The sequence below is a fragment of the Melitaea cinxia genome, chromosome 14 (genome assembly GCF_905220565.1).
Source record: "Melitaea cinxia chromosome 14, ilMelCinx1.1, whole genome shotgun sequence".
NCBI classification, from domain to species: domain Eukaryota; kingdom Metazoa; phylum Arthropoda; class Insecta; order Lepidoptera; family Nymphalidae; genus Melitaea; species Melitaea cinxia.
Window position 1 is genome coordinate 7,856,517 of NC_059407.1, and position 27,927 is coordinate 7,884,443.

The following is a 27,927-nucleotide window of genomic DNA, read 5'->3' on the forward strand; positions in this document are numbered from 1 at the left end:
GTCAATATAGGAAATAGGTATCTACAAGTAGTTACAGTTTTATTATAAGAATATATTAAAATTAATTGTAATTGTTAAGATTTAACGCCTTCATTAGTGCTTAGCTATTCTAATCTAACAAAACAAATATTGGTATATATGAATGTCTTTTTTGTAATTTTACCCATCTTTTTGACTTTGCGAATTAATTACTTATTGTTAAAGTTACTAGCTGTTAGAGTAAGTATTATTTGTTGAATAAAATCGCCTGTATACAAGTAATAAAAAGAAAAAACACACACTCAAAAACCGTGCACACGTTCACCATATCGTACCAAAAGAACCTTCCTACGGCAATTTAAAAAAAAATTGACGTCAACATAATTCAACCTGATTAATGTTCTTTTGAGAGTTATTTCTAAGAAATTTCCTTTCGGAAGACAAATGTTTTTACTAAAAAAAATATCGCATGGAAATCACTAATTCATTTCAAATCTTGACAGTTTGTATCCTTTGTGAAGTTTTCCGCCGACGATAAGAAAATATCATAATGAAAATTTTGAGTTTTCCGATACCACTCATTGTATAATTAACAACAAAATATGTAAAAGAAATCCTACCAATGAAACTTAGAATATTTTTGTAAAAATGACCATTTTTCGACTTGTTTTAAATTAAATTTTAAAGAAAACTTATGCAATATTATAATATACTCGCTTAAAATCATGATTTCAATAGGATTATTTTTTTAAGTTTGATGATCATCAGTTCAGCCTAATACACTGCTGGACATTGGCCTCCACAAGTTCGCAAAAAAAGGGAGCGAACTCACGTGTTTTGCCCATAGTCACCACGCTGGGCAGGCGGGTTGGTGACCGCAGGACTGGCTTTGTCGCACCGAAGACGCTGCTGCCCGTCTTCGGCCTGTGTATTTTAAAGCAAAGTTAGATGGTTACCTCGCCATCAGTCGGTCTTTTTAGTTCCAAGGTGGCAGTGGAACTGTGTTATCCCTTAGTCGCCTCTTACGGAACCCACGGGAAGAGAAGGGGTGGCTATATTCTCAATGCCGTAACCACACAGTTTGATAATGAAATTATAAAATTCCAAAAATCTTATAGAAACTAAATAATCCAATAGTCTGATAAAAGTTGACATGGGGAAATTTGTAGGAAGAGAAATTTACTTCGTAAACCGGGTGGAAGTTAATCTCTCACAGTAGTAATTGATAACACTTCTATAATTAAGTCACTACATATTATAAAAAAATCTTCCAATGCCTTACTTGTCTGTATATTCGGGGTAAACTTATAATAATAGGTTTTCGCCAATAGGCAAAGTGTTTGAAGAGGAAAGTTTAGGTGTAAAATTTGTTTAAGTTTTGCGTAAATTATTGTTTTAAATATGTATGATATATACCTACCTATCTAAGTTAGTAATCCATTTGAGACAAAACAAAACAATATATAATGGAATTATTCCTCTTTGCTAAGTACACAGAAAAGGCTACGATAGCATATTTTTATTGTTTAGTTTTTATTTTGTTATCGAACAAAAGTCGCAGTCGGTCGAAAATTTGTTTAAGCGCAGAAGCTCACTTGCCACGCCCCTCACTGTCAGTATGATTTAGTACTTACTAGATGTTATGTACTGCCGGCGGATAAACAGCACAACAAGGCTCTTGAATCTATACAAATATATTATAAAGCTGAAGAGTTTGTTTTTTTTTTTTGCTTAAACGCGCTAGTTTCAGGAAGTGTTGGTCCAATTAGAAAAATTATTTCAGTGTTAGATAGCCCATTTGTCGAGGAAGGCTATAGGCTATGTTATTTTGCAAATTAACGGGTGTGAAACCGCAGGGCACAGCTAGTGTATACATATAGGTAATGCATATTTTGTAAAGATTTCAAGTATTACAGTTAGGTAGACAGTCTACACTACATATAAAATATTGACAAATAAATGGCTCGGAAATAAATGTAAATTATAAAAGTATTAATAAAGTATTAACTGAGTTTGGTATAGGTACAAAAATCAATTATGTACTTATTTATACGTCATATACTTATATGAAATATGATATTAAACTGAACTGAATTAGCTTCTAAATGTCCCACTGCTGGGCTTAGGCATTTTATTCATATGGAAGTGTTTGAGCTTGATCCACTACATTTGTTCACTGCAGATTAGCAGACATTACAAAACAGTGAATAACGATCGCCACCAGATTGTCAACGATTAAAAACCGGCACAGAGGCATGTGCTCTCCAATGCATAGGGGAGGTACAAGTTATTACATTTAGACAAGATAAATATTTGTAAAAATACAAATATCTGCATCGAGCGAGAGTCGAATACGGGCCTCCTGCGCCACTACACCAGTATCTATCTACTTATTATTTTATACGTATTTATATGTTTATCAGTAGATATAGGTACCTTTTTGTGGAGTCATCAGATTTTATTATACTATTTATAGCACTGAAATAAAAAACAAACATGTTTTGATATTTTTCCTTTAGCTGATGTAAGCTATTAAATACGTCCAATAACTTCATGAAATTTTCTCGTAAGTGAATTGTATAATAATTGTGTTTGCAAACAAAACCGACTTCAATTACACACGATACGACCACACGATAAACATTGGCTTTCGATTAAATTAAAAATCATCAAAGTCTGTACACCCAGTAAAAAGTTATGCGGATTTTCGAGTTTCCAATAAAAAAAGAATTATCAAAATCGGTTCATAAAGGACGAAGTTATCCCCGAACATACATAATATATATATATATATATATATATATATATATATATATAATGTATGTTCATATATGTATATATATACACGGTCAAATTGAGTAACCTCCTCCTTTTTTGAAGTCGGTTAAAAAAAATTGCAATTTTTCTTACAAATTTATATTCCGAATGATAAAAAATTAGATAACAAAAAAAAAATATTGTACCCACTTAGTAAAATATTTATTAATAATAGTAAAACGAGAGCATAGTGAGTTGATAGTGATAGTTTATTTCCAGAAAAAAGTGATGTTTAATAAGTTAAGAAACTAGTTGTTTTAGATAAATAAGTGATAAGGTTAAAAATCTAGACATTACTTTTGACCAATATTTGACCATGATTTGACCAGTGGCGTAGCGGGGTGGGGGGGAGCATCATGCCCCGGGCACTACTCACAAAGGGGCGCCAAATAGTAGGTACGCAAAACTAAAAATTCCTGGACCTATTATTTCATTCATAGGTTCATGGGGGTCGTGATCTCTCCCTGGGCTGGATCCAGGACTTACGTGCACAATTAATTAAAATTGTTAAACATGATATTTTATATATATTTTTGTCACAATATAGATATTTTTAAGTACAGTATTTACATACATTAACAAAATACCGACTTTTAACGTATATTATTATCAAAATTAAAATATAACTTCTTGCGACTTGACCATGACTATGTGACCCCCCCCCCCCCCGGCGCCAAAGCTGGCTCCGCTCTTGCTTATCAGTTGTGGAATTCATTACCACACACTATAAAACGCGGCGCACAATCATCAAAGAAATGTATTTGTCGTCTTAAATGATGTTGAATAATGTCATTACTATTATTTATATTATTTGACTTTAATGTTGTCTTATTTTCCTTCGTTTTAGTTACTCATATATTATAATTATGTATAGATGTTTAGGTATTTGTGTATGTATGTATATAATTATGTTTGTTTGTAAGTATGTATACTATATTTTGGAACGAAGTTCCTTACGGCAGGCTTGACATTTGGCTGGGCGACTGAACTGAAAAAAATATGATACTAAAACCGTAAGAAAAATATATAACGGAAGTGACGTAATATCAGTCACACGACTGTATAATATGACGTTTGTAAAACTAAAATATTACTGGTAACTTTTTTTTAAATTATTTATGTAATTTTATACTGTCGACAAAAATAAATAAAGATATATGTTTATTTATTTCACTTAATAGTTTAAATTATTATTATTATTATTTTGTTTAATTTATTTTATTTCACGGTATTTGTTATTTTCTAAAATACTAAATTTCCTATATACTTTTATGTACTTAATAAAAACCAATCAACAAAATTAAAAAGAAAAAAAATCAAGAACTGTTGCTTCTATACTATTCGAAGGAACTTCGTTACTACCTGGTGTCCCATGACACCACATAATTAGATATATTTTTTGTTTGTTTTTCTTTCTTCATATATTTTTCGCCCCTTCCCACACTTTCTATTAGCAGTCCTGTGCCCAAAGGTTGCATGGAATAAAACGCTGCATAAGCGATAAGGCCGCCTGTGGCATCTGTGTTACTTACAATTGTAATTCTGTATTTTGTCAAATATGTATTGGTGTGCAAAAAGTAAATAAAATAAATAAATAAGTATTGAAAATCACAGTTTTAGGTCCATACTATGGGTATGATAATAATAGATACAATATAGTTCTTCTCTTTAAACTAAAAATTTTTCCTATCAATAAATTAAGGAGTAATAAAAACTGATTAATGCAACATATTTTATTATTATTACCATTGTTATCAAAGTTCATCACATAAGGGACCATTATTCTAAGTGTTACATTGTTTTAATAGTAACATATAACATTAATTGCTGTATACCAGATTATGTTTGGAATCCAACTACTGGTTTTAAAAGATATTGGCAACATTCTAATTAAAATTTCTTTAAGACAACTAATATCCATATCACAAAATATTGTATGACAATGTAAAAAATAAGAAATAATCAAGGAATAAAACAACTTAATCTTTTAAGTCTAGAACTTGAAATGATGATATATAGATGAAATGAAATGATTTGCTTAATAACCATAATCTATTAACTAAACACTTTTGAAGTTAATATCAAAATTACACAACAAATAGAAATAGCTTTGTGAACAACTCAAGGCATACTAAAATTAATCATTTTGTAAAATAATACAGGAAACATATAGACAGATACAAATAGTACACCAATATATGATTTGGTGATCTCTATTGTGTCAGTGATCAATGGATTCATAAGTTTAATCAATATGTAGACATTACATACATTATTGTTTTATGCTACATAGCTTCACTGGATACCGTTTTAATTCAGAATTTTTTTGTGGTACAAAAACTAAAACACAATAATGATTAAATCAATAATAATATTCTTTGGCACTTTTATATGCTCCTAGAGGATTTCAGGACGGGTAAAGTCAGATATATTTATTTCAACATTATTATTTTTAAATCGACTCTGAAGTCTGCAAACAGGGTTACGGCCCATCAAATTGTAAGTAGTAACCATAGGCTATAGATATATAGGGTATGAATATTGTTGTATAGTGAAGCTATATTAGCAAAGTTATACTCAAAACAAATACAATTTACAATCTATATTTCCTTGAAGCTCGTAAGTGATCGAATTAAGATTATTCAATATTTTTACAAATTGATATACAAACATTGACTTATTATTTTCCAACGATACAAATGATATGATACAAATAGCATTGCATATTGTATTTAAGTAAATAAACAGGTTTTCCTGATATATATTCAAGTGCAATATTTGAGGGATATAAAATACAAAGAATATACTATACATATATCTGAGATACCATTTAGTTACTGTCTTTAATTCCTTTTTTTAACAATCAGGAAAATCACACAAACATTTAAGCACTCGTCATTCATAAATGCATATATTCACCACTCTGCATCACCGTTAGCTTTTTGGAAAACATAATCTTTACCTGACAAATTCATTATACCATCTTTAAGGTAAAATTTCCATTTATTACGACTACGAGTTATCTTGTCATACTGACACACAACTACATTTTCAGTATCAAACATATCACCAGGTTCTTCATCTGAAACATCATCCCCCGAGTTTAATGGCTCCTCCTCTGCCCCACCACTCTCATCCCTCTCTTCTTCTTCTTCCTCGGCTCTCTCTTCTGCAGACTCCTCATCCTCGTCATCATCTCCAGCGCCATCTTCAGATCCATCACCAACATTTGAGCCCTCATCATCAGATGAATCTAAAGCTCCATCTAATGAAAATGGAGCAGCACTGCTTCTGCCCCCTCCGCCTCCATCAAATTCATTCTGTTGGCCTGCTAGTGCTGAATTGATATGTTGTTGTAAGAGAGTCGCAGCCAAAGGTTGTGGCAAACTTATTGTGGCATTAATTATAGGACCTGTAAGAACTTGATGTAGTTTATTTCCATTAAGTGCAGACGCCGGTATTTGAATGGTAAAGGAACGAGGTTGTGATCCAGGTACTCCAGGTTGAGCTGGTAGTGTTAATTGTACTGGAACTTTGTTGTTAGGATCAATAACATGGTGTGGATGAGCACCAGGCATGTTTGATGAGGGTGCACCATGTTCAACACCTGAATGTTGACTTGAACTTTGAGGTGCCATATCTGCTGGTCTTTTAGGTAAAACATTACCTCCATTTGCTTTTTGAAAGTTTTGAAGCACCGGTGGTGGTGGCGGCATTACTGGACCTTCCGGTTGAGGTGGGTCCATAGCTCCACTGGCTGTTAACTTTGTCTTCCATAATTGTTTCAATTCTTGTAAGACTTGCTCGTCTACTCCGTCGTCTAGAAAGCAATCCCGCACACCAGCTATCACATCATCTACCACTGTATTGTAAAGTTTCATAACGGATAATTGACTCATCGTCATTTTGATTTTTTTCCGGAATGATACTAATTTTTGACGTTTATTTACAACACTATACTGAAGTCATGTAATATATATTTGAAAAAAGTAACTCAAGTAATAAGTGCGTATCGACTTTTGCATTCACATCTCATCTCAATGTCAATTCGTATTAATTACAACTACAGAGTCATTACGGTCAAACAGCAATAATCACGTGTATTCCAATCGATAAACACAACCTGTTAATAATAACCAAGTCTTTTAATAAGCCCGTTACATATCTATATATTTCCACGAAAAACACTCCATATTAATTTTGACAATTGACGACTAAAACATAACCTACAAACAAAACGTAGAAACAGAATATTAATACCAGATTACAAAATAAATTGTCTATGGACGTGCTAGAATCTCAATATCGAAATATTTGTATAACGCATGCGCGATAACAGCGCCGCCCTTTCGTCTCAACGCCGATGCCCCGCCCGGTTACAATCGACATTGCCTGATTTTTTTTTTTAAATATTTGAGTTACCGTAGCTTGTATAAAATATTTTCTTTTTAAAATTATTTTTATACATCTTTGGTTATAAATACAGCGTTACACAGTTATAATATATTAATATTTTGAATATTTTTTTATTTATAAATTCGAATTATTTTTCACAACAGCAGTATATAATTATATATCTATAGCAATTAATAAATAATATTTCTATTTCATTGAATATTTGCGCAAGATAAAAATGATAGAAGTATTTATCATTCTTATAAAAAAATAAACACGGTGGTGTTTAATGCCTATAAAAATTTCAATTGCTTAAAATATAATATGTTTATTTTTATTTTTATGTCTATCCATGGAGATATATTTTATATATATATTTATTCTTTTATTGTACATCACACACATATTGATTTAATACAGAATTTTGAAGTAAAGAGAATGATGCACAATCAGACATATTTCATAATGTTAATGAAAAAAAAAAAATCACAGTAAATAACTGTATAATCACTTTTACTCATCAATACATCATAGGTGCAATTCAAGCGTTAGAATTATAAAGCGAATAAAATTGGAAACACCTTATTTTGAGATAATACTTTAAAATACAACTGATGAATTACTATTAATATTATATATACCGCTTACTTAGTAAAAAGTTGCTGGAACAAAACCACACGATTTTTTTTATTAAAAAAAATAAACTAATGTCTTTTATGTAAAGCCGCTCTGGCGTAGTGGTGCACGTGGGCGCTCACACATCGGCGATTGTGGTTTCGATTCTTGGGATTGATATTTGTATTTGTGCAAACACTTCTTTCCGGTCAGGTTGTGTGTCCTTATCGGTCTCCCTACCATGTCTCGGAGAGCACGTTAAGCTGTCAGTTTCGGTTGTTAGCATAGACAAATGATAACGATCGTTACTCATAGTAGCGAACAAATCCGCCAACACGCAGTGGAACAGCGTGGTGGTTTAAATTCCAATCATTCTCCTCCATGGAGAAAGAGGCCTATGCCCAGCATTGGGATGTACAGGCTGTATGTAAAACCGACTCTTTATTTACTATTTTCTCGGATTAAGAATATAGAATACTTTTGAATTCGGGATGTTACGAAACTGAAATATCAGATCTTATGGATATGGATATGAAAATATTTGAGATAGTCCGTTAACTTCGGATATAAGTATAAAAATAATCAATGCAAGAAACTCATCCGGCGTCCGTCGTGGGTTTGACAGGGCAAAAATTAAAACATGTTATTCATACCATATATATCCAGTATACCTCAATGCCCGAAGACAAAACTATTTGAGCACTATGTGTTGCCAGTGATGACCTACGGCGCTGAGACGTGGCCTTTTTAACCGACTTCCAAAAAAGGAGGAGGTTCGTTTTATGTATGTTACATCAGAGCTTTTGATTGAGTGCACCGATTTCCAATCCGCTTTTTTGTTTTATTTGAAAGGTATTGCGTGTCATGTCGTCCCATTTAAATTCAATAGAGATCTGGAAAGTACTTTTACAGTTATATCTAATAATACGTATTTACTTGACTATTTTCTTGTCGACCTACGTTGTATTAAACCGCATAATCTTTCACCGGGTTTATCGATGTTGATGATTCTTACTTTATAATAATAATAATAATAAGCCCTTTCAATCTGAACTTCAATGGATATCATATATGTTTTCTTGTTTTTTATAAAATATCCCGAAGTTCAGTTTGCCTCTTGGCATAGGCCTCCTCTTACACTTTCCACTGATACCTGTCTCGTGCTACCCTTCTCCAGTGATGTCCTGCCTTGAGTTTTAGGTCGTCTTCCCATGTTGTCTGTTGGCGTCCTCTACTTCTTTTGTTATCTCTAGGATACCAATCTGTAACTATTTTACACCATTTCTCTTGTGTGTCTCGTATCATGTGACCTGTCCATCTCCATTTTTGTTGGACTATTCTAGTTAATATATCGGTTAAATTATATAAAAAAAAGTTAATATATCGACAACTTTGGGTTTGTCTCTTATTTCGCTACATCTTATTATGTCCTGTTTTTTATTCCTAACAAGATTCTTTCCATGACTCTTTGGCAGCGTTCCAGCTTTCCCCTGTGGTGGTTAGTCAATGCCCGTATTTCTCATTCGTTTGTAGTGACTGGAATTATGCATGTGTTAAAGACTTTCCTTTTTATTTGGATACATAACTCCTTTGATTTCATAACTTCTTCTTTGAAGGACCAGTATTTTTTCCATCCGTTTCCCATTCTTCTTTCAATTTCTTTGGTAGTTTGGTTTTTGTGAAATATGATTTTTCCTAAGTAGATGTAGTCTGTCACATATTCGAGGGGTTAGTTGTCAACTTTAATTGTTACTGGTTTGTAGTTTGTGAGCAGTTTTGTTTTGTCTTTGTTCATGTATTCTTACTTTAATCGAAAGCTAATACTTGTCATGTAGTCTTAAATTTGATCGATATCTGATTACTACTTTTTGAGTAATCTTTAATAACGTGTATTACTTGACTGTTTTTTGTATTATACCTCATAACTTTTTACAGGATGTACCAATTTTGATGTTTCTTCAATAAATCAAAATCTAATATTTGTCATATAGTTCTATTTAAATATGATCGAAATATAATGAGCACTTTTTGAGTAATCTTTGATGACGCGTATTTATGACACGGTGCAACGCAAAGCCACGCCAATGCCATCTATCTGACTTCATTAAAACTATTGTATCTACTATAACGTAGCGAGCTGTATTATCCACTAAGGTAGCAGTTTATTCTTTATAAATAATTTTGATGATTCATGTTTTAATCAAAAGCGGATGCTTGTCTTGTGGTCTCATTTAAATTTGATCGAGATCTTATGACTACTTTTTGAGTAATCTTTGATTATTATCTCTCTTTGGTATTTACTTGACTATTTTTTAGTCTTATTATGTTGTATTACTTGTCGATGTAATTGATTTTTTTTTTTCGTTTGCGAGCAAACAGAATTATACTGTTAGCCTTTTCCATAGGCTCAAAGTCACTCAGCGAGCGATCGAGAAAGCTATGCTTGGCAAAAGGAGCACAGGCCGCCCTCCAGATTCAGAGGGTGCAGGACCGGACGGAGTGGCGAACTATAGGAAATACTTATGTCCACCAATGGACTGTTAAGGGCTGATGGATGAATCAATATCATCAATCAGTCATTTATGTCTTATTTAGACTCCGGGATTAATTGAAATAATTTGAAACTTTTATTAGGTTTCGGTTACGGTTACGGCTATACTTTTATTTCGGTTATCCGATAATTTCGCTAACGGTTACAGAGCTCCATAGAATACCTACAGTGGATCAACTATTTGCTGACTCAAGTATTTGCTTTAAAGTAAGTGTCTTCGCTAATAATAAAGCGCTAAAAGGAATACCATTGTTATTTTTTACATTGTCTTTGAAAACAACAGTAAAATACAAGTACAATTAATAACAGTACCGTTATTAGGGTAATGAGCGTTTACTCCCACACCAGTGGCGTAGCGTGGGGGGTGCCATGGGCCAAGGCTCCGGGTGGTACAAGAAAGAGGACGACAAAATCACCATTTTTTTCAATCGACAAAAAAAATCCAAATCGCACCCGCAATGTGACATATAAAAATACAGTAGAATTGAAAACCTCCTCTTATATTGAAGTTGGTTAAGGAACATAATGAAAACTTTGGTTTCAATAAGTTTCTTAAATTATTTTTGTAAAAAAAAAGTTAAATGAATCGGCAGAGTCGGCAAAATTTCGGTGGGCAAATTTTTTGTGGGAGGCAAAAAACCACACTATATCACTACCTCAGACAATTGTCGTTAGACATACACTAGTATTACGTCCTCTACTTAATCCTAATTCACAGTTAAAGTCTATAAGCTAATAATTTTCACGTCGAACACAAAGAAAGCTTACTTTTGTTTTGTTTTTCTTTATACAAACACGAAAGAGACAACACAAGATGAAATGCGCAGATATTATGACAATTTATGTCTTTCATAATGTTACGAACACTCGAAGAAACTAGCGCCATCTAGCGGCAACCATTGAAACCACACAAAGACAGAGACCGCATGAAACTCTCTACTCAATACTAGATGGCGTTAGAGGAACTACTGTGGAACTTTGTAGAAGTATAGTCTCGAAAACCGGGCACATGCGCGAACTTTCCAGAATGGTCTGGGCCTCGTGTCGGCCGATATAAATAGCCGCAGGGAGGCGAGCGAGTACAGTTCAGTTTGAGCGATCTTCGAGGCGACTTCAAGAGTGAAAACTAGTGATCAAGAGTGGTACCAGCGAGACCTACGACATTGGCTACGACATAGGACATTGTTAGTGCTTAGTGTTTGAACCTAGTGCTTTGTGTTGGACCTAGTGCTTGTGAATAAAGTCTTGAAAAGAGTCAGCAGGTCTTTCTCTCCAAATCCTTCGAACCCTAACACGTAACAACTGGTGTCAGAAGTGGGATTTGGAGATGCCATTGACTCCGAGAGAAGACTCCAAGGACTTCAAGGGCGTCAGGACAAGGGCACAACGAGCTGCGGAGCCCACACCTACTAGGGACCAAGCTCCGCCCACCACGGACCAAGCCCCGCCCACTGGATCCGCCCACCTTACCACGTCCATCAGCGACCCCGTAGCTTCTACAGACTCTCAAGTGGCTCTTCAGTTAGGAAGTTTAATTAAATTAATGGAGCAACAAAAGGCTGAAATTCGTAGTGCTTTGCAAGAATCACAAGAGCAAACAAGTTTCAAATTGCAAGAATCAAAAGAGCTCCAAGAAAAAACGCTTTGGGCTGTAAAAGATGTTAGTGACGCGGTGACTAAACTTCGAAAAGATGTCGACGTAGTGGAAGAACGAGTTACCGGGTTAGGATTGGATCTTGAAAATGTGAAAACCGGCCTCGCTGAACTACAGAAGAGAGTAGTGCGCCTTGAAACCATGAGAATCGCGATGTCTAGTGGAACTACCGGAGTGGGGCAAGGAGCAAAAGTGAAAGTGCCTCCATACGACGGCACTACTTCGTGGAACGCTTATCGTCGACAATTCCAGACTGTTGCTACTGCCAACGGATGGACGGAAGAACAATGCCTAACCGCTCTCACTGTTGCGCTCAGGGGGCAAGCTTTGTCGGTTCTGGAAGCACTGCCACATACGGAAAATGGGTTCCAAGACTTGATGGAGGCACTTGAATCCCGGTACGGGGATAGACATCTGGAGCACGTGTTCCGTGCCCAACTGCGTGACAGAGTTCAACGCCCAGGAGAAGGACTACAACAATGGGCGTTGGAAATCGAAAAACTCGTTAGGAAGTCACACCCAGGAGCAGACACCAAGATGGTAGACACGAATATTGTTCAAGCATTTGTCGACGGAATCAAAGACCTGGAGGTCAGAGCTGCAGTGAGGCTTCGTCACCATACATCGTTAAAGGAAGCATTGGCGCATGCTTTGGAGGTCGAGGCTGTTCGCCATGACATACGGCATAAGATCCGCGAGGTTTCTGAGCAAGTCAAGGTAGTTAAGGCTCCTACGAAGAAAAGTTCTGGAGTCATGTGCTACAAGTGTGGCGAGAGGGGCCATCTTCAGCTCAACTGTCCGCAGAAGAAGACCCAGATAGCACGGATGAAAAGGATAGAGGAACAAATAGAGGAGCTGAAGAAGCAAAGGGCTTCGCCTCCTGCCCGGGATCAGGAGTATGACTTCAAGACGAAACACCGCAGCGGGAAGTTGTATGGGAATGCCGACGCACTCTCACGAAGGCCGTGTTCGGAAGACTGCAAACATTGTGTTAAGCAAGAATCTAATGAAGTAACATTAAAGCTCACAAGAACAAGTCCTTTGGGTATCTGGGAGAGTGATGCTATGAGGGAAGCTCAAGAAAGAGATGACGACCTTCGGCACATCATCACATGGAAGAAACGGGGTGACGTAAAACCAATCTGGAGTGAGGTTGCACCCACTGGCGCTGTCACTAAGGCGTACTGGGCGCAATGGGACAGTCTGATACTTCAAAACGGAATACTCTACCGGAAATGGGAGAAGACTAACGGCAGAGAGTTCCACCTTCAGATAATTGTCCCAAGAACGAGAGTACCAGATGTTCTCCGTGAAATACATGATGGCGTATCAGGAGGTCATCTAGGTGTCAAGAGGACGTTAACAAAAGTGCGAGAACGATTCTACTGGTTGCATTGTCGAGATGATGTACAGGATTGGTGCCGCAAATGTACTACTTGCGCTGCTGTAAAAGGACCTCAGACCAGGAGCCGTGGGAATCTGCGATTGTATAACGTCGGTGCACCGTGGGAACGAATTGCAGTTGACGTAGCGGGGCCATTTCCTGTAACGGAATCGGGAAACAAGTATTTTATGGTCGTCATGGACTACTTCACCAAATGGCCCGAAGTGTTCGCCATACCAAACCAAGAAGCTACAACAGTCGCTTCTAAGTTAGTCGAAGAAGTGATATGTCGCTTTGGTGTGCCTCTAGAAATCCATTCTGATCAGGGCAGGAACTTCGAATCGCAAGTATTCCAGGAAGTGTGCAGAATTTTGGGCATGCATAAGACGAGGACCACCGCGTACCGTCCACAGTCTGATGGAATGGTTGAGAGATTTAACCAGACCCTTGAGAGGCATTTAGCGAAATTGGTAGACGACAAACAAAAAGATTGGGACAAGTATATACCGCTCTTCCTTCTGTCGTACCGAACCGCCGAGCATGAGAGCATAAAAGCTACCCCGGCGTATGTCAATTACGGTAGAGAATTACGAATACCAGTAGACCTATTGACTGGAGGGTCACCGGAGGAACCAAATACCGTACAAGACTATGTCAGCGATTTACGGGAAAAAATGCGCTATATACACGCCTTGGTTCGGGAAAATGGTTTACAGTCAAGTGAGAACATGAAAACCCGATACGACCGGAAATCGAACACGAGCGGCTTCAAGGAAGGTTCACTGGTGTGGCTGCATAACCCAACCCGCCGGAAAGGGAAATCGCCAAAGTTGCAGACCAAGTGGGACGGTCCATACAAAGTGGTTACCCGACTGAATGATGTGACTTACAGGATTCAAAAGCAACCAAGAGGGGCATTCAAAGTGGTACACCTAGACCGTTTGGCGCGTTACCATGGCAGTAACAACGATGCTCGGGACGAGCATCTCTAAGAGGGGAGTAGTGTTACGAACACTCGAAGAAACTAGCGCCATCTAGCGGCAACCATTGAAACCACACAAAGACAGAGACCGCATGAAACTCTCTACTCAATACTAGATGGCGTTAGAGGAACTACTGTGGAACTTTGTAGAAGTATAGTCTCGAAAACCGGGCACATGCGCGAACTTTCCAGAATGGTCTGGGCCTCGTGTCGGCCGATATAAATAGCCGCAGGGAGGCGAGCGAGTACAGTTCAGTTTGAGCGATCTTCGAGGCGACTTCAAGAGTGAAAACTAGTGATCAAGAGTGGTACCAGCGAGACCTACGACATTGGCTACGACATAGGACATTGTTAGTGCTTAGTGTTTGAACCTAGTGCTTTGTGTTGGACCTAGTGCTTGTGAATAAAGTCTTGAAAAGAGTCAGCAGGTCTTTCTCTCCAAATCCTTCGAACCCTAACACGTAACAATAACATGATAATATATTGTTATGCTTATCATTTTCTAAATCAACGAACTTTTTCCATCTGAGCCCGTGTTCGTTTTCTGGCTCATGTGTCACTTTTCTTTAACGTACATTAACTTTCTAAATAAGTGATGATATTTTTTACAAATTAGAATTGTGTGTATAAAAATAAACAATAATCTATAGAGTTACACTTTTTTATTGAATAGAAAGAAAATATACAGAATTTTATTAAGATCATATAGTACCTACAATAATGATTATAAAATTTAATACGAAATTAAATATGTTAATATACTTACTTACCGTATTTTAGTTTATTTCTCTCCTAAACTTCTAAAAAGGGAGCTAAAAATAATAGATAATATAGATCATAATATATAAATATATATTATAAATAAAAATTAATACTATATTTTGTACTGTGTGGCTAAGGTACTAAAGAATATGGCCACCCCCTCTCTTCCCGTGGGTGTCGTAAGAGGCGACTGAGGGATAACACGGTTCCGCTACCACCTTGGAACTTAAAAAGCCGACCGGTGGCGGGATAACCATCCAACTACTGGCTTTGAAATACACAGGCCGAAGACGGGCAGCAGCGTCTTCGGTGCGACAAAGCCAGTACTGCGGTCACCAACCCGCCTGCCCAGCGTGGTGACTATGGGCAACACACATGAGTTCACGTTATTTTTGGCGTAAACTTGTGGAGGCCTATGTCCAGCAGTGGATTGTATAGGCTGTAACGATGACTATATTTTCTCTCTCTGTGTTATAATTTTTTAAATTTTTATTTTTTATTTATAGTTGTTACATTCAATAGGTACAGAAAACAGCACTTGATCTTTCTACAACGGGTTATGGTATAGCCGTGTTCTTGTATAATTACCCTACCTGTTATTTATCTATTTTTTGTCAATGATTATTAAATTTTTAATCAAACTCTGGCCACAATCACATATTTAGTAAAATTTCAAAGACCATATTGCAAAATTTTAATAACATAACTTCATTTTTATTTTTGTGATATTTTAAACGAACTTAAAAATTTCCACACCGTATTTTAATCATAAAAAGTGTAAGGAATTTTTTAATCAAACATTTTCTTAAAAAAAAGCACGTTTAATAAAAGTTTTAATGTGATTAAGGTGCTTTAGTAAAAACATTTTATTTCTCAACGATTTTATTTATTAACTTTATAAATGGAGAAAGAAGAGATTAACGTTATAAATGGAGAAGAATGTGTGTTAAAGAGATGGAAAGAGTATTTTGAAAGTGTGTTTGAAAGAGAGGAAGTGCAGGTACAACATCCGGCACCTTCCATTGAGAGTAGTATAAATGTCGATGAAAGTGAGATAAGCATGGATGAAATAGTGAAAGCGCTGAAAAGTATGAGATTAGGTAAGGCTGCAGGGTATGACAGGATCACCGTCGAGATGCTGAGGGCTGGACAGGGTATAGTGGCTAGCCAGCTGTACTGCCTTTTCAATTTGTGCTGGCGAAATGGGCAAGTACCGGAAGACTGGTGCAAAGCCGTAATCGTGCCGTTGTATAAGGGAAAAGGGTCACGGCAGGACTGCATAAATTACCGCGGTATAAGCCTTCTCAGCGTCGTCGGTAAATTGTATGCGAAAGTGTTGATTGAAAGGGTTGTGAATGAAACAGATGAAAAAGTATGGGATGCACAAGCGGGATTTAGAAAGGGAATGGGATGTACGGATCAGGTCTTTTCCTTGCGGTGCATAGCCGAAAAGTTTTTAGCAAAAAACAAAAAGGTCTATTGCGCGTTCGTGGATCTGGAAAAGGCCTATGATAGAGTGGTGAGGAATGAATTGTGGTCAGCATTGTCCGTGTACGGTGTGAGCGGCGCACTCATGCGAGCACTACAATCTCTTTATAGGGATTCTAGTGCTTGTGTGAGGATAAACGGGGCATACACTGAATGGTTTAATATCGAAAAAGGTGTTAGACAGGGATGTGTAGCGTCACCGTGGCTGTTTAACGTGTTCATGGACAATTGCTTGACAGAGTTAAAAGAGAATGAAAGTGGGTTGAGAATGGGTGAGTTACTCGTCAAATGTCTTCTCTATGCTGATGACCAAGTATTACTTGCGTCCTCGGCCGAGGAGTTGCAGGAGATGGTAACTGCTATGAGTGGAGCTTTTGTTAGAAAGGGAATGAAGATGAATGTAAAGAAGACGAAAGTGATGGTGTTTGAAAGAGATGAGGTAGTGACAGACTGTAATATCGTGATTGGAGATGAACAAATTGAACAGGTGAATGAGTTTGTGTATCTGGGTTCGAAGTTTACAAGAGATGGAAAGTGTGAGAGTGATATTGAAAGAAGAGTGAATGCAGGAAACATGGTGAACGGAGCTTTGAACTCCTTTATGAGCAGTCGGAAGGTGTCTAAAAAGGCTCGTTTGGCTGTGCATGAGGGGGTGTTGCTTCCGACACTCATGTACGGAAGTGAAAGTTGGGTATGGCAGAAGAGACATGAAAGCAGAATAAATGCAGTTGAGATGAGAGCGTTAAGAAGCATGATAGGAGTTAAACTGAGTGACAGGATGAGAAATAGTGAGATAAAGAAACGGTGTGGTCTGAAAGAAGATGTAGTGACAAAAATTGAGAAAGGTATGCTGAGATGGTTTGGTCATGTCGAGAGAATGAATGAAGAACGACTGACGAAAAAAGTGTATAAGGCGAGTGTGAGTGGAAGTGTTGGAAGGGGTAGACCTAGGCGGACATTTCAAGACCAAATCGGGGACGTCTTGAAAAAAGGCCAGGTCAAAAGTACCCTAAACCGACGAGCATGTATGAAGGGAATAATGAAAGTGGATGAAGCGAAACAAGTATGTAAGGATCGTAGCAAGTGGAAAGAAGTGGTCTCTGCCTACCCCTACGGGAAAGAGGCGTGATTATATGTATGTATGTTATTATAACTATAAAGACTTATGTAAGTACCTAAATCTTATCTAAAATTTATATACAGTCGAGTTAGCTAAAACAAACTTCTGCATTCTACTGTTCATCGCATAAAAGTAGACAATGTTAGCAATGTTTTATGCAGTTGAAGCCCCAACATAGTACAATTTTGAGTTTCAAAGTGTACTCAATATAGTTTTTGATGTAAAAGCATGATAAGTCAGTCGTTACGAGCAGCTAGGGTTAGAGCTATGTACCTATTTATGTGCGATCGATACGTCCAAGAATGTCATTTCATTACTTGCTCACCTGTACTATCTCTACGTGTGATTATTTTGGCCGCAATCAATGTTTTACGTCTGAGTTCATTAAATGCTAATCGTATTATATCAAGCGTGGACATATGCTTAAGTATGCAATCTGGCTTATAATTTTAGGTCTGTAATTTTAACGTAGATCTTGATTCTATTTCATTTGTGTGCTTGTATACAGTTTCCCCTGCTTTAATTTGAAAAAAACTTGCCTGTAGCCTTCCACGGTAAGTATGCTGTCCAACACAAAAAGAATTTCTCAATTCGAACCAGTAGTTCCTAAGATTAGCGCGTTTAAACAAACAAATAAAAAAAAAACGAGTTTAGACCACATGACTGAAAAATGTTGAATTTTATATATATTATCTAGTTCTTGATTTTTTTTTAAATTTTGTTGATTGGTTTTTAATTAAGTACATAAAAGTATTTAGGAAATTTAGTATTTTAGAAAATAACAAATACCGTAAAATAAAATAAATCGAACAAAATAATAATAATAATATTTTAGTTTTACAAATGTCATATTATACAGTCGTGTGACTGATATTACGTCACTTCCGTTATATATTTTTCTTACGGTTTAAGTATCACATTTTTTTCAGTTCGGTCGCCCAGCCAAATGTCAAGCTTGCCGTTTATATCAGTAAAAAAGTCCTTTAGGTATAAGCAATTACCTATAAACCAGTTTATACCCGAATGTCTATAAATTGCTAGCATCGTGTATCAAAGGTCTCTTGAAATTCTCCGAATATAAGTACGTCGATATGTACCTATATAGAATAAGCAGGGTTTACGAGTAGAAGTAACTGTTAAACTAGGTAACCATTATAGTTAACTATAGCAAAATATTTCAACTTGGGACGGCCCTTTTGGCAAAAGTAATAGTGGAATACCGTCGGACCGTTGGTACGACGAGATAATAAAAGCTGTGAAAAACGAGGTTTTCGATCCGGAGCAGCAAAAATAAGCAAACTTAAAGTGAAACGGAAGAGGTTTTTGTTTGAGAGGTTTTTAGTAACAAATAAGTAAGAATGTAGAGAGAATAATTTGAAAAACCTATAAATGGAACTTTTAATTTATTTATTGTAAAGAAAACTATTCAATATTTGACAGACCCGTTGGCGTAATTGGTATGATATTTTTATTTAATTCATTAATTTTGAACAATATATAAAAAATCAGTAATCAGTGTCAGTCGGCAGTTACTAAAACGCCGATGCTGTAGTAACTGCCGATTGCCTAAATATATATAAATAAATAAATTTGTTTGACATGGTCATCCGATTCCATAAAAAGCAACTTAATGCTAGTGTTATATGTAAAAGCTGACTGATGTAGATACATCATTTTTTTTTTTTCGATAAATATATCTACATGTTAATAACTACATATACTTACATACTAGCGACCCACCCCGGCTTCGCACGGGTGCAATGCTGATACTAATACTACAATACTACAGAATGTCTTTATTTATAGTGTGAAGCTAGCTTAAAGCATGGTTATTAACATAATAACAACAACATTCAAATATGCGTCGTTAGATTACGCGTTGTTACAGAATGCGTTGAAGAAATAAAGGTTCACTGCTCGTTCCTCGTAGGTAATAGCGTGATAATATGTAGCCTATATGTTGACCCGAATTCTTAATAATATTCGTGCCAAATTTGAAGTAAATCCATGCATTACTTTTTGAGTTTATCCCGGACATACATACAGACAAACAGACAAACAGACAAAAACTCTAAATATTCTCCAAGTATTCTTTTAAACAAATATTCAATGTACAATTTTGACTTTCCTACCGTTTTATTATAATATATAGATATAGCTTAAATCTCAGAAAGATTTTTTTTTCCAGTAAGAAGTTTATAATGTTTAGCTAACATTATTAAATAGTCATTAAGAAATAACAGTCTAAATTATTATTTTTTTATCTATTTTTATATTAAGGACAATATTTGAAATGTCTACATATTTAAACTAAATTATTGAATTTTTCAATGCTTCTTTAATAATTCAAATTCGTTCACACACGTCATATAATATTACATATGCAATTTTATTATGTTGTACTGTAACAGTTTGTGAATGTCAGGAATGTAAAAAGGGCTGGTACTAAAATATCACACTAGTACGAAACTACGAATATATATGTTACAAAATTTCTCGTTGCACATGCAAACATCACTATGTTTTCTTTCACTACCAAATATATGGTGAATATTAAATTCATTTATTACTAAAATGAGAAATTTAACACAGCTCTGCCTGTCTAGATTTTGGCACTCGAAATTCTGGTCTCTCTGATGTATTAAATCCCCTGTAGACAGCAACCATCTCTGCTGATAATAATAACATAATAGGCAATTAATTCAAACCAATTTATATAAGGAAACAATTTCTCATCCATATTAAATTTAATGACCGTTTTAGAAAGCAACAACGAACATTACAAACTAAAACACGTTATGTAAAATATAGAGTTGAGTACACAGTGTTTTCCATAACAAAGGATCGTTTAGCATGACTGTATCTGTTTAGCCGAACGTTTTTATATTCGCGTTTTACATGCGATGAATTGAGCAAAGCCTTATAACAGATGTTATTTTTGTTTTTAATTCCCTTATTTTTAACATTTTATCAGTATATTTTGTTATTGTTTGTTCTAAAAGAGAATTTATTTTGTAATATTTTAGTAAAATATAGAGATGTAGTTATGTCTACAAAAGAGATATGTACAAAGAACACTTTTCACTTTGTTTGGTCGTTTTAACTGAACACAAATAAAACCTTTAGGGATAAATACGACTACGTGAGTTTATACCACGAAAAACAAATAAAATGTTATATCTATAACTTAATATTACTATTCTATTAAGTTCTATTTACCTTGCTTTTTATTAAGTTCTATTAAGTTATATTAGTAATTTTGAATGTTTTTTTTTCTGAAAATAAGCGTGTGTTAAGTGATAATTTAAATATATAAATAAATAGGTTATGTTAAACGAAAAACAAAATACCGTAACAGGAGTAATGATTAAATTTAATATACTGTACTATTGTACAAATTCCACTGCTGGTCAAAGCTCTTTTGATACTATTACATAATAATTACCTACAACACACCATTTCGAACACCATTTATGACAATATGTTGATTGCCGTGCAGATTTTATTGGCTATAAGATTAACCTTCGTGTTCTGTCCTGGACTAGCATTATTGTTACTATTACTCTTCTAAGGTCATTAAGTAAACCTATCTAAAGATAAAAACAAATAATTAAACTAGCCTCTACAATATTAAATGTTAATTTTATCTATAAATATGAATTCAGTTCATTTTTTTTTCTCTTACTCTTTATAGATATGCATTTTAAAAATAAATAAAATTTTAATGCAAGTTGTAGTGAGTTTGGATCAGTTTTTGAATCGTATTAAACTTTAAATGATATACTCTTCGTTTCACATGCGTTATTCTTATTGGTGAGTACTATCGAAATGACAATGAGCAAATACTCAACCCTTAAAAATTAAAAAATTTAAAAAAATTTACCGTCACATTTTTCGGTTACGCGTCACATTTTTCAGTAACGAGCCATCATTTTCTTGTCCCTACGACGGTTGATTCGAAGAGTACTTTCTCCAGCGGAGTAGGGATAGCATGTCGTTTAAGCGGACTTACTCCCACCACTAGACTTGACCGTTTTTCTATTGCATTATTTCTAACACTCTATAGTGACGTGATAAATGTTCATATTTCAGTTACCATAAGCTATTAATAACAAAAATATATAATAACGATAACAATGATAGTAATAATTCTATTACAATTAACGAAATGCTATAAATATCTTAGTAGTAATAAGGTAAAATGAAATAATTGTATTATTTGTATGTCTATGATAATAAAATCCTTTTGTTAAACTTTATCTAATTTACCTTTAATAACCAATTTCTGTAAAGTTGCATATAGTAGATCATTTTTCGAAAAATAAGGTTCACTTCTTACGTGTGTATAGTAGTACACGTACACATTTTTTTATTATAATCAATATTTACTTATATCGTATAGTAAGTAAAAAATGTTTGGTACTAAATGAAAACATTGACCAAAGCATAATAAACTTAGTACGAATGTCTAGATATATACGAACATAATTTTTTACCAATCCAAAGATTTTAAAGTCGAAATTGAAGGAAACCGTTACTTTCATTCAAACGTTAAACGGGGTCCTGTATTATATGTTATCGATATTCCTTCGACCATTATAGCTCGTCGGTGGATTCAAGACGCTATTTCCTGTGCTAGAGAGTAGAATTTTCTTCATGATACTTGAAATGACACCGCTTACTTTATACTTCCGAAAGCTTACAATTAGAATGTATTATAGGTAATTTGTCACTTTTTTAGAACGCCGAATATTTTACTACGTAATATGCCTTAATAGTAAGACGTAGGATGGCACTGAGTGATGAATTTGATTTTTAACCGACTTTAAAAAAGGAGGAGGTTACTCAATTAGATCGCACATATATATTATATATATATATGTATATGTGTGTGTGTGTGTGTGTATGTGTTCGGGGATAACTTCATCGTTTAGGAACCGATTTTGATGATAATGATGATGATGGAATCCCAGAGAAATCGAGGAAAACCCTCGAAAATCGAGTGTAGTGATAACTAGTGCATTTGTTTTTTTTTTTCGTCTACTTACGTTGCATTACTTGTAATTGAAGTCGGTTTTTTTTTCGTTTGCGAGCAAACACAATTATTTATTCATGTCTCTGTTAAGAATACATTTTATGTAGTACTTTAATATAAAATAGTCATTATCTATTTGAAGTACAAACTACAAGGTACTTATATACTATATATGTATATCGGGCGAAAATATACTCGAAGTCATTTTATGTACTAAAAGAGGACTAAAAGTTTATAATTACTGCGCTTTTGTACAGTGTTTTAAAACCACACTTTGAATAGAAATGTTTTGACAAATATTTACATTCATACGTCCCTGTATACATGTGTATAGAACGTACAATATTTCCATCCATGCACGCGATGCAAGCAAAGCAAATCACGACAACCCATTACTTTTACATATTTTAAAAACGTAATATTTTTTAACATGCAAATAACCCCAAAAGGTTTCAAATTTAATTTTGTTAAACTAATGACATTAATTTCGGTTAAGCCTACACACAAAAAATAGCGTAATTCTCTTAAGATCTAAATAAAATATTACATTTATAGTTGATTCTATTTGTTCTGTCATCAAATATCTTATAGACCTAAAAAATATCGTAGACTCATGTTATAGACCGTTCATTATTAAAAAATGTTACAAAATTTTTGTGTAGTTAGTAGTTGGTAAAAATAATAATTGATACCGCTCTGGTGCTGTGGTGATGCGTGTGCAGCGGAAGTGCCTAAACACCGACGGTATTGGGTTCGATTGCCGCTCGGGATGGGTATTTGTTTATTAGTATATATATATATATATATTATGTATTTTCAGTATTGGTGTCTGTAGCTCCAAACCTTCTACATAAAGAAAAAAGGCCTTTGCCCAACAGTGGATTACTGGCTGAATATTGATTTTATTTTATGATTGCATAAAAATAAAAAACTAATAGTCTTTCTTTTATACTTTATTAGAAAATCGTACTCTACGTAACCTTCAATCGATTTCCGAGATAAAAATAAACAAAAGAATGAAAAGAACATTTCTTTTAGATGTCTTTAGAAAATACCTCAGAGAATTCTTAGAACGTATTAACTTGTTTGAGAGTTCTACAGGTGGCTGATAGGAATCCCTTTTGAATAGCACTGTACGTATCAATCTACTAACAACCGCTTTTACGTTATATATTTTTAAACGGTTTTATTTAGCTTGACCAGTTTATTTATTTGTTTGTTTGGTGGGCGTTTGTTGGGCGTAGCGTATCCAGAGTAAACATTATAATATCAATGATCAATACCGCAGATTGATGAGAAGATTGGTGCGATCTGGTAGCTAGGACTTACCGAATTGTTTTTTAGCTTTTAGTACATAACCTAATGACATCATTTTTATTGTAATAAAACATGTGTTTAACATTTAAAAAAAAGTTTATTTTCAGCATTTCATTGAAATATATAAATAGTTTGCATACTTTATCAGTTTAAATAGACTTAAAATAATAATAATAATATAGTTACTTATAATTTTATGACTATTTTAAATCATTGTATATTAAAAAATAAAGTCCCCGCTGCGTATGTCTGTCTTTGTACAAAAAAAAGGTTGGGATACCATGCCATCGAATTAGCTATTTTTGAAATATAGGTTAGGCTAAGTAGATCCCAAGTAGGATTTTCTCCTGTGTCGGGGGTCCAAAAACACACAAAATCTTACGCACTTACTATATAATTTGCCCTCAAATAAATTATATACAATTCTAAATAATTTATATACCAGCCATATAACATATAAAAACAATTAATATCAGGTGAGTGTAGAAAATGCCCATAATAATCTCAACCTATAATGCCTCGTTCTAAGTATTTCACATTATTGTGAAAATGAAATAGGTTCTCAGCTGGTGCGTCTTCATCATTAAGATTTCGAAGATTCCTCATCTCATTTAACGCTTTCAATACCTTTTCTTAATAACCTCAATGTTGGCGGGTATTGACTACGAACATTCAAGTTATTTAAACGTCAAGAATAGGCACTGTATTAGAGCTATTATAACGCCATTATTAGTTTGATATGAACTAGTCATCGGACCCATTTAAGCTAAACTTTAGCTATTCATTTTTACATTACACTAGCTTAATTCGGGGCTATTTAAACAGCAATTATTAGAATAAACTAAAATAAATAATTGTTTTACATAAATATTTCATCATCTATACTAACATTATAAATAAGAAAGATTTCATTGTTTGAGGCTCCGAAACTACAGAACCGATTTGAAAAATTCTTTCACTGTTGGGAAGCTACAGTATCTTTACTAAAACTCCAATGTAACCCAAGGTGTAAAATCAAAAAAAAAACATGAAAATAAAAATAAAAGTTCATTAAAATAGTAATATTCGAACTCTCTTTTTAATTAAATAAAAATAAAATAAAATAATTTACCTTTTTTAGTAACCTGACGCAAATAGAAGGGTTTATGTTTGTATATAATTGTTAATTATGATTTTTTAGTTAAATAGCCGTGCAAAACCGGGGCGAGCTGCTACTATATAAGAAAATTATGGACAAAAATGCTTTGTATATATAACAAGTTAAGTAGCTAGTCTTTAAAGGAATGCAAAATTACTTTCTTCCGTCACGTTGCTTAAAAGCACTTAAGCCTAAGTCAACGACCTATTAACGTGATAAAGACATTTCGGGCCATAAGACGCTGCCAAATAAACCTAACCCAAAATGAAATTAATAACCTAACATTTATAACGTAAACCTTGCCGCGTTTTCATTTCCTCTAAATTTCTAAAAAGGGATGCAGAATTTAAATCTTTAGATGGCAATACATCATTCTATCAAAGTGGCTATTTCAAAGTTGGCTAGTCTATTAGAGAAAGGGATAAATGACTCAATTAAATACCGCCTTTAATGTTCCGTGTCTCCCAAAATGCGTAGGCTCTTTGCGCAAATTGACTGTTTATTGCGTAGAAAAACCTTACGTAAAGACTACATTCAACAACAAATTTAAAGCGTCCTACGAACAAGGATAATAAAATAAGGAGCAAAGCAACAAAATAAAATCGCTGTATTTAGGTCGTTACGTTCGGCATCGATCGTTCGTACGACTTTAAGGGTATTAACATATTAAAATGGTGATTTCGTACCCACAAAATGGCGTTAGATAGATATTTCGAAATAGATTTTCGGGAACCACAAATAGTATTATTTAACGTTTTAACTAGTTACTAGTAAGTCATTAATTAAATTTAAACTCACATAATTAAAATAGATTAATGTTCACGTATTCAAACTCAGGTCAGAAATGATAACGGAAATGAAACTAGTGAAACTAACCCTCTATCAGAAGGCAGAGATTCGCTAATAACAAAAAGAAATAAACGTATTAACTTGATAAATCGTAATCGTAATCGTAATCGTAAACGTAAATAAGACTGGTTTTATTTTTCCTTTATAACGGTTAAATTAACACATGTTACGTTGTTATAATATACGTAACAAAGTTTATTAGTCAATGGTTAACTTTTTTAAATCTTCTTGTCTGTCATTTTTGTTCACAATTCATCATTCTTATGGAAAGTATTGTTTCTGATTTTTTTTCATATTTTAAAATCAAAACTCAGAGTCGTTACGCAACAACTGTGAATACGAGGTTTTCGTTTGTAAAAATACATGCAGAGGTCCTGAGTCGTAGGACCGATGACCGTTGGAGTACACGTGTCCTGTAGTGGAGACCGCGTGAGGACAAACGCTGTCGCGTCCTCCGGCCCGCTGGACCGACTATCTACATAAGATTGCTGGTGTAGGCTGGATGAGAATTGCGGAAAATCGGGATGTCTAGTGCGAGCTTGGAAAGACTTATGTCCAGCAGTAAACTGCAAAAGACTGAACTGAATGACTGACTCTATAGGTAGATAATATTTGTTTTGCTTTTATTATATACTAGCGACCCGCCCCGGCTTCGTAAGATTGCAAAAACTATCAGTGGTCCTCTACTATATTATGTATGTATTATACATATAAACCTTCATCTGCAATCACTTTATTTACAAAGGAAAACCGAATCAAAATCCATTGCATAGTTTTAAAGATCTAAGCATACAGACAGCGAGAAACGCTTTTTGTTTTATCATTTTTCAACGAACAATTTTAATTTATGTAATCGATCTAGTAATAATTACTAGATCGATTACATTATATTTAAATATATAATATAATATACATATAAAATAATATTATACATATAATATTACTATACTTACACTTAAATATATAATATAATATTATATATATAAATATACTTATACTTAAGACAAAGTTGGTATTGTTTTACCCGTCCTTTGAGCATTTCTGAGTTATTGAGAACTGATTTAAAATTGTTATACCCTCGAGTGAGTATGAATCAAATCAGATTTATTAGTTTTATATGATGCATGACCTACTTATATAAGTTTAACTAATGCAACTTTATGATTCACGTGGAATGGTAAAAAATCTAGTATAATCATTTCGTATGTTACACAGATAAATTTTTAGTCAATTTACTTTTTCAGTAAAAATCGGTATAAATTCTTTATCGTTAGTATTTTTGTTTTAAAATTTTTATCTATATTTGTACTGCACTAAATTTATGGTACACAATTAAGGATATAATAGACAAAGAAAATTTAATATATATCAACGTTCGATGTCCAACTAGTTGCACTCCTCAGGTGTGATATAATTAATCATTCAATCATTCATTCGGACTAATGACTATTAATTAATATAAATTAATGTTATCTTATAAAACCACAGACCTAGAAACGCAAAGATTTAATCACCAAAATTTTAAATTTGATATTTTACTCTTATGATTTTTTTTAACGGAACTTTTTTCAACTTAAAACAATTACAACGTAAAAATAAGTGATGTATTTTTTTTTTAATCAAGCATTATAATTTCTTCTTGGTTTCAACAAACTGTACTCTTGCGCGACCCAATTAGTAGGTATACTAAGCAAACGTAGAGCACTTCCTCTTGATCGAAAATTTTATTACGGCCAATATAAGTTCGTTAAATCTAAACCTACTCCTTTCTAACCTAACATTCGTAAATGCAATGTTCGCTCGCTTTAATTAGCTATAAACAAAACAAAAAATGTTTTTTA

General features: G+C 34.3%; 1 protein-coding gene across 1 annotated transcript; it reads right to left on the minus strand.

The window, feature by feature from the left end:
- Positions 1-4,514: 4,514 nt before the first annotated feature.
- LOC123659553 (transcription initiation factor IIA subunit 1) lies at positions 4,515-7,048 on the minus strand. The gene has a single exon (XM_045594762.1). It carries the CDS (start codon positions 6,699-6,701, stop codon positions 5,712-5,714), a length of 990 nt encoding a protein of 329 aa, XP_045450718.1. The 5' UTR covers positions 6,702-7,048; the 3' UTR covers positions 4,515-5,711.
- Between the last annotated feature and the right edge of the window lie 20,879 nt (positions 7,049-27,927).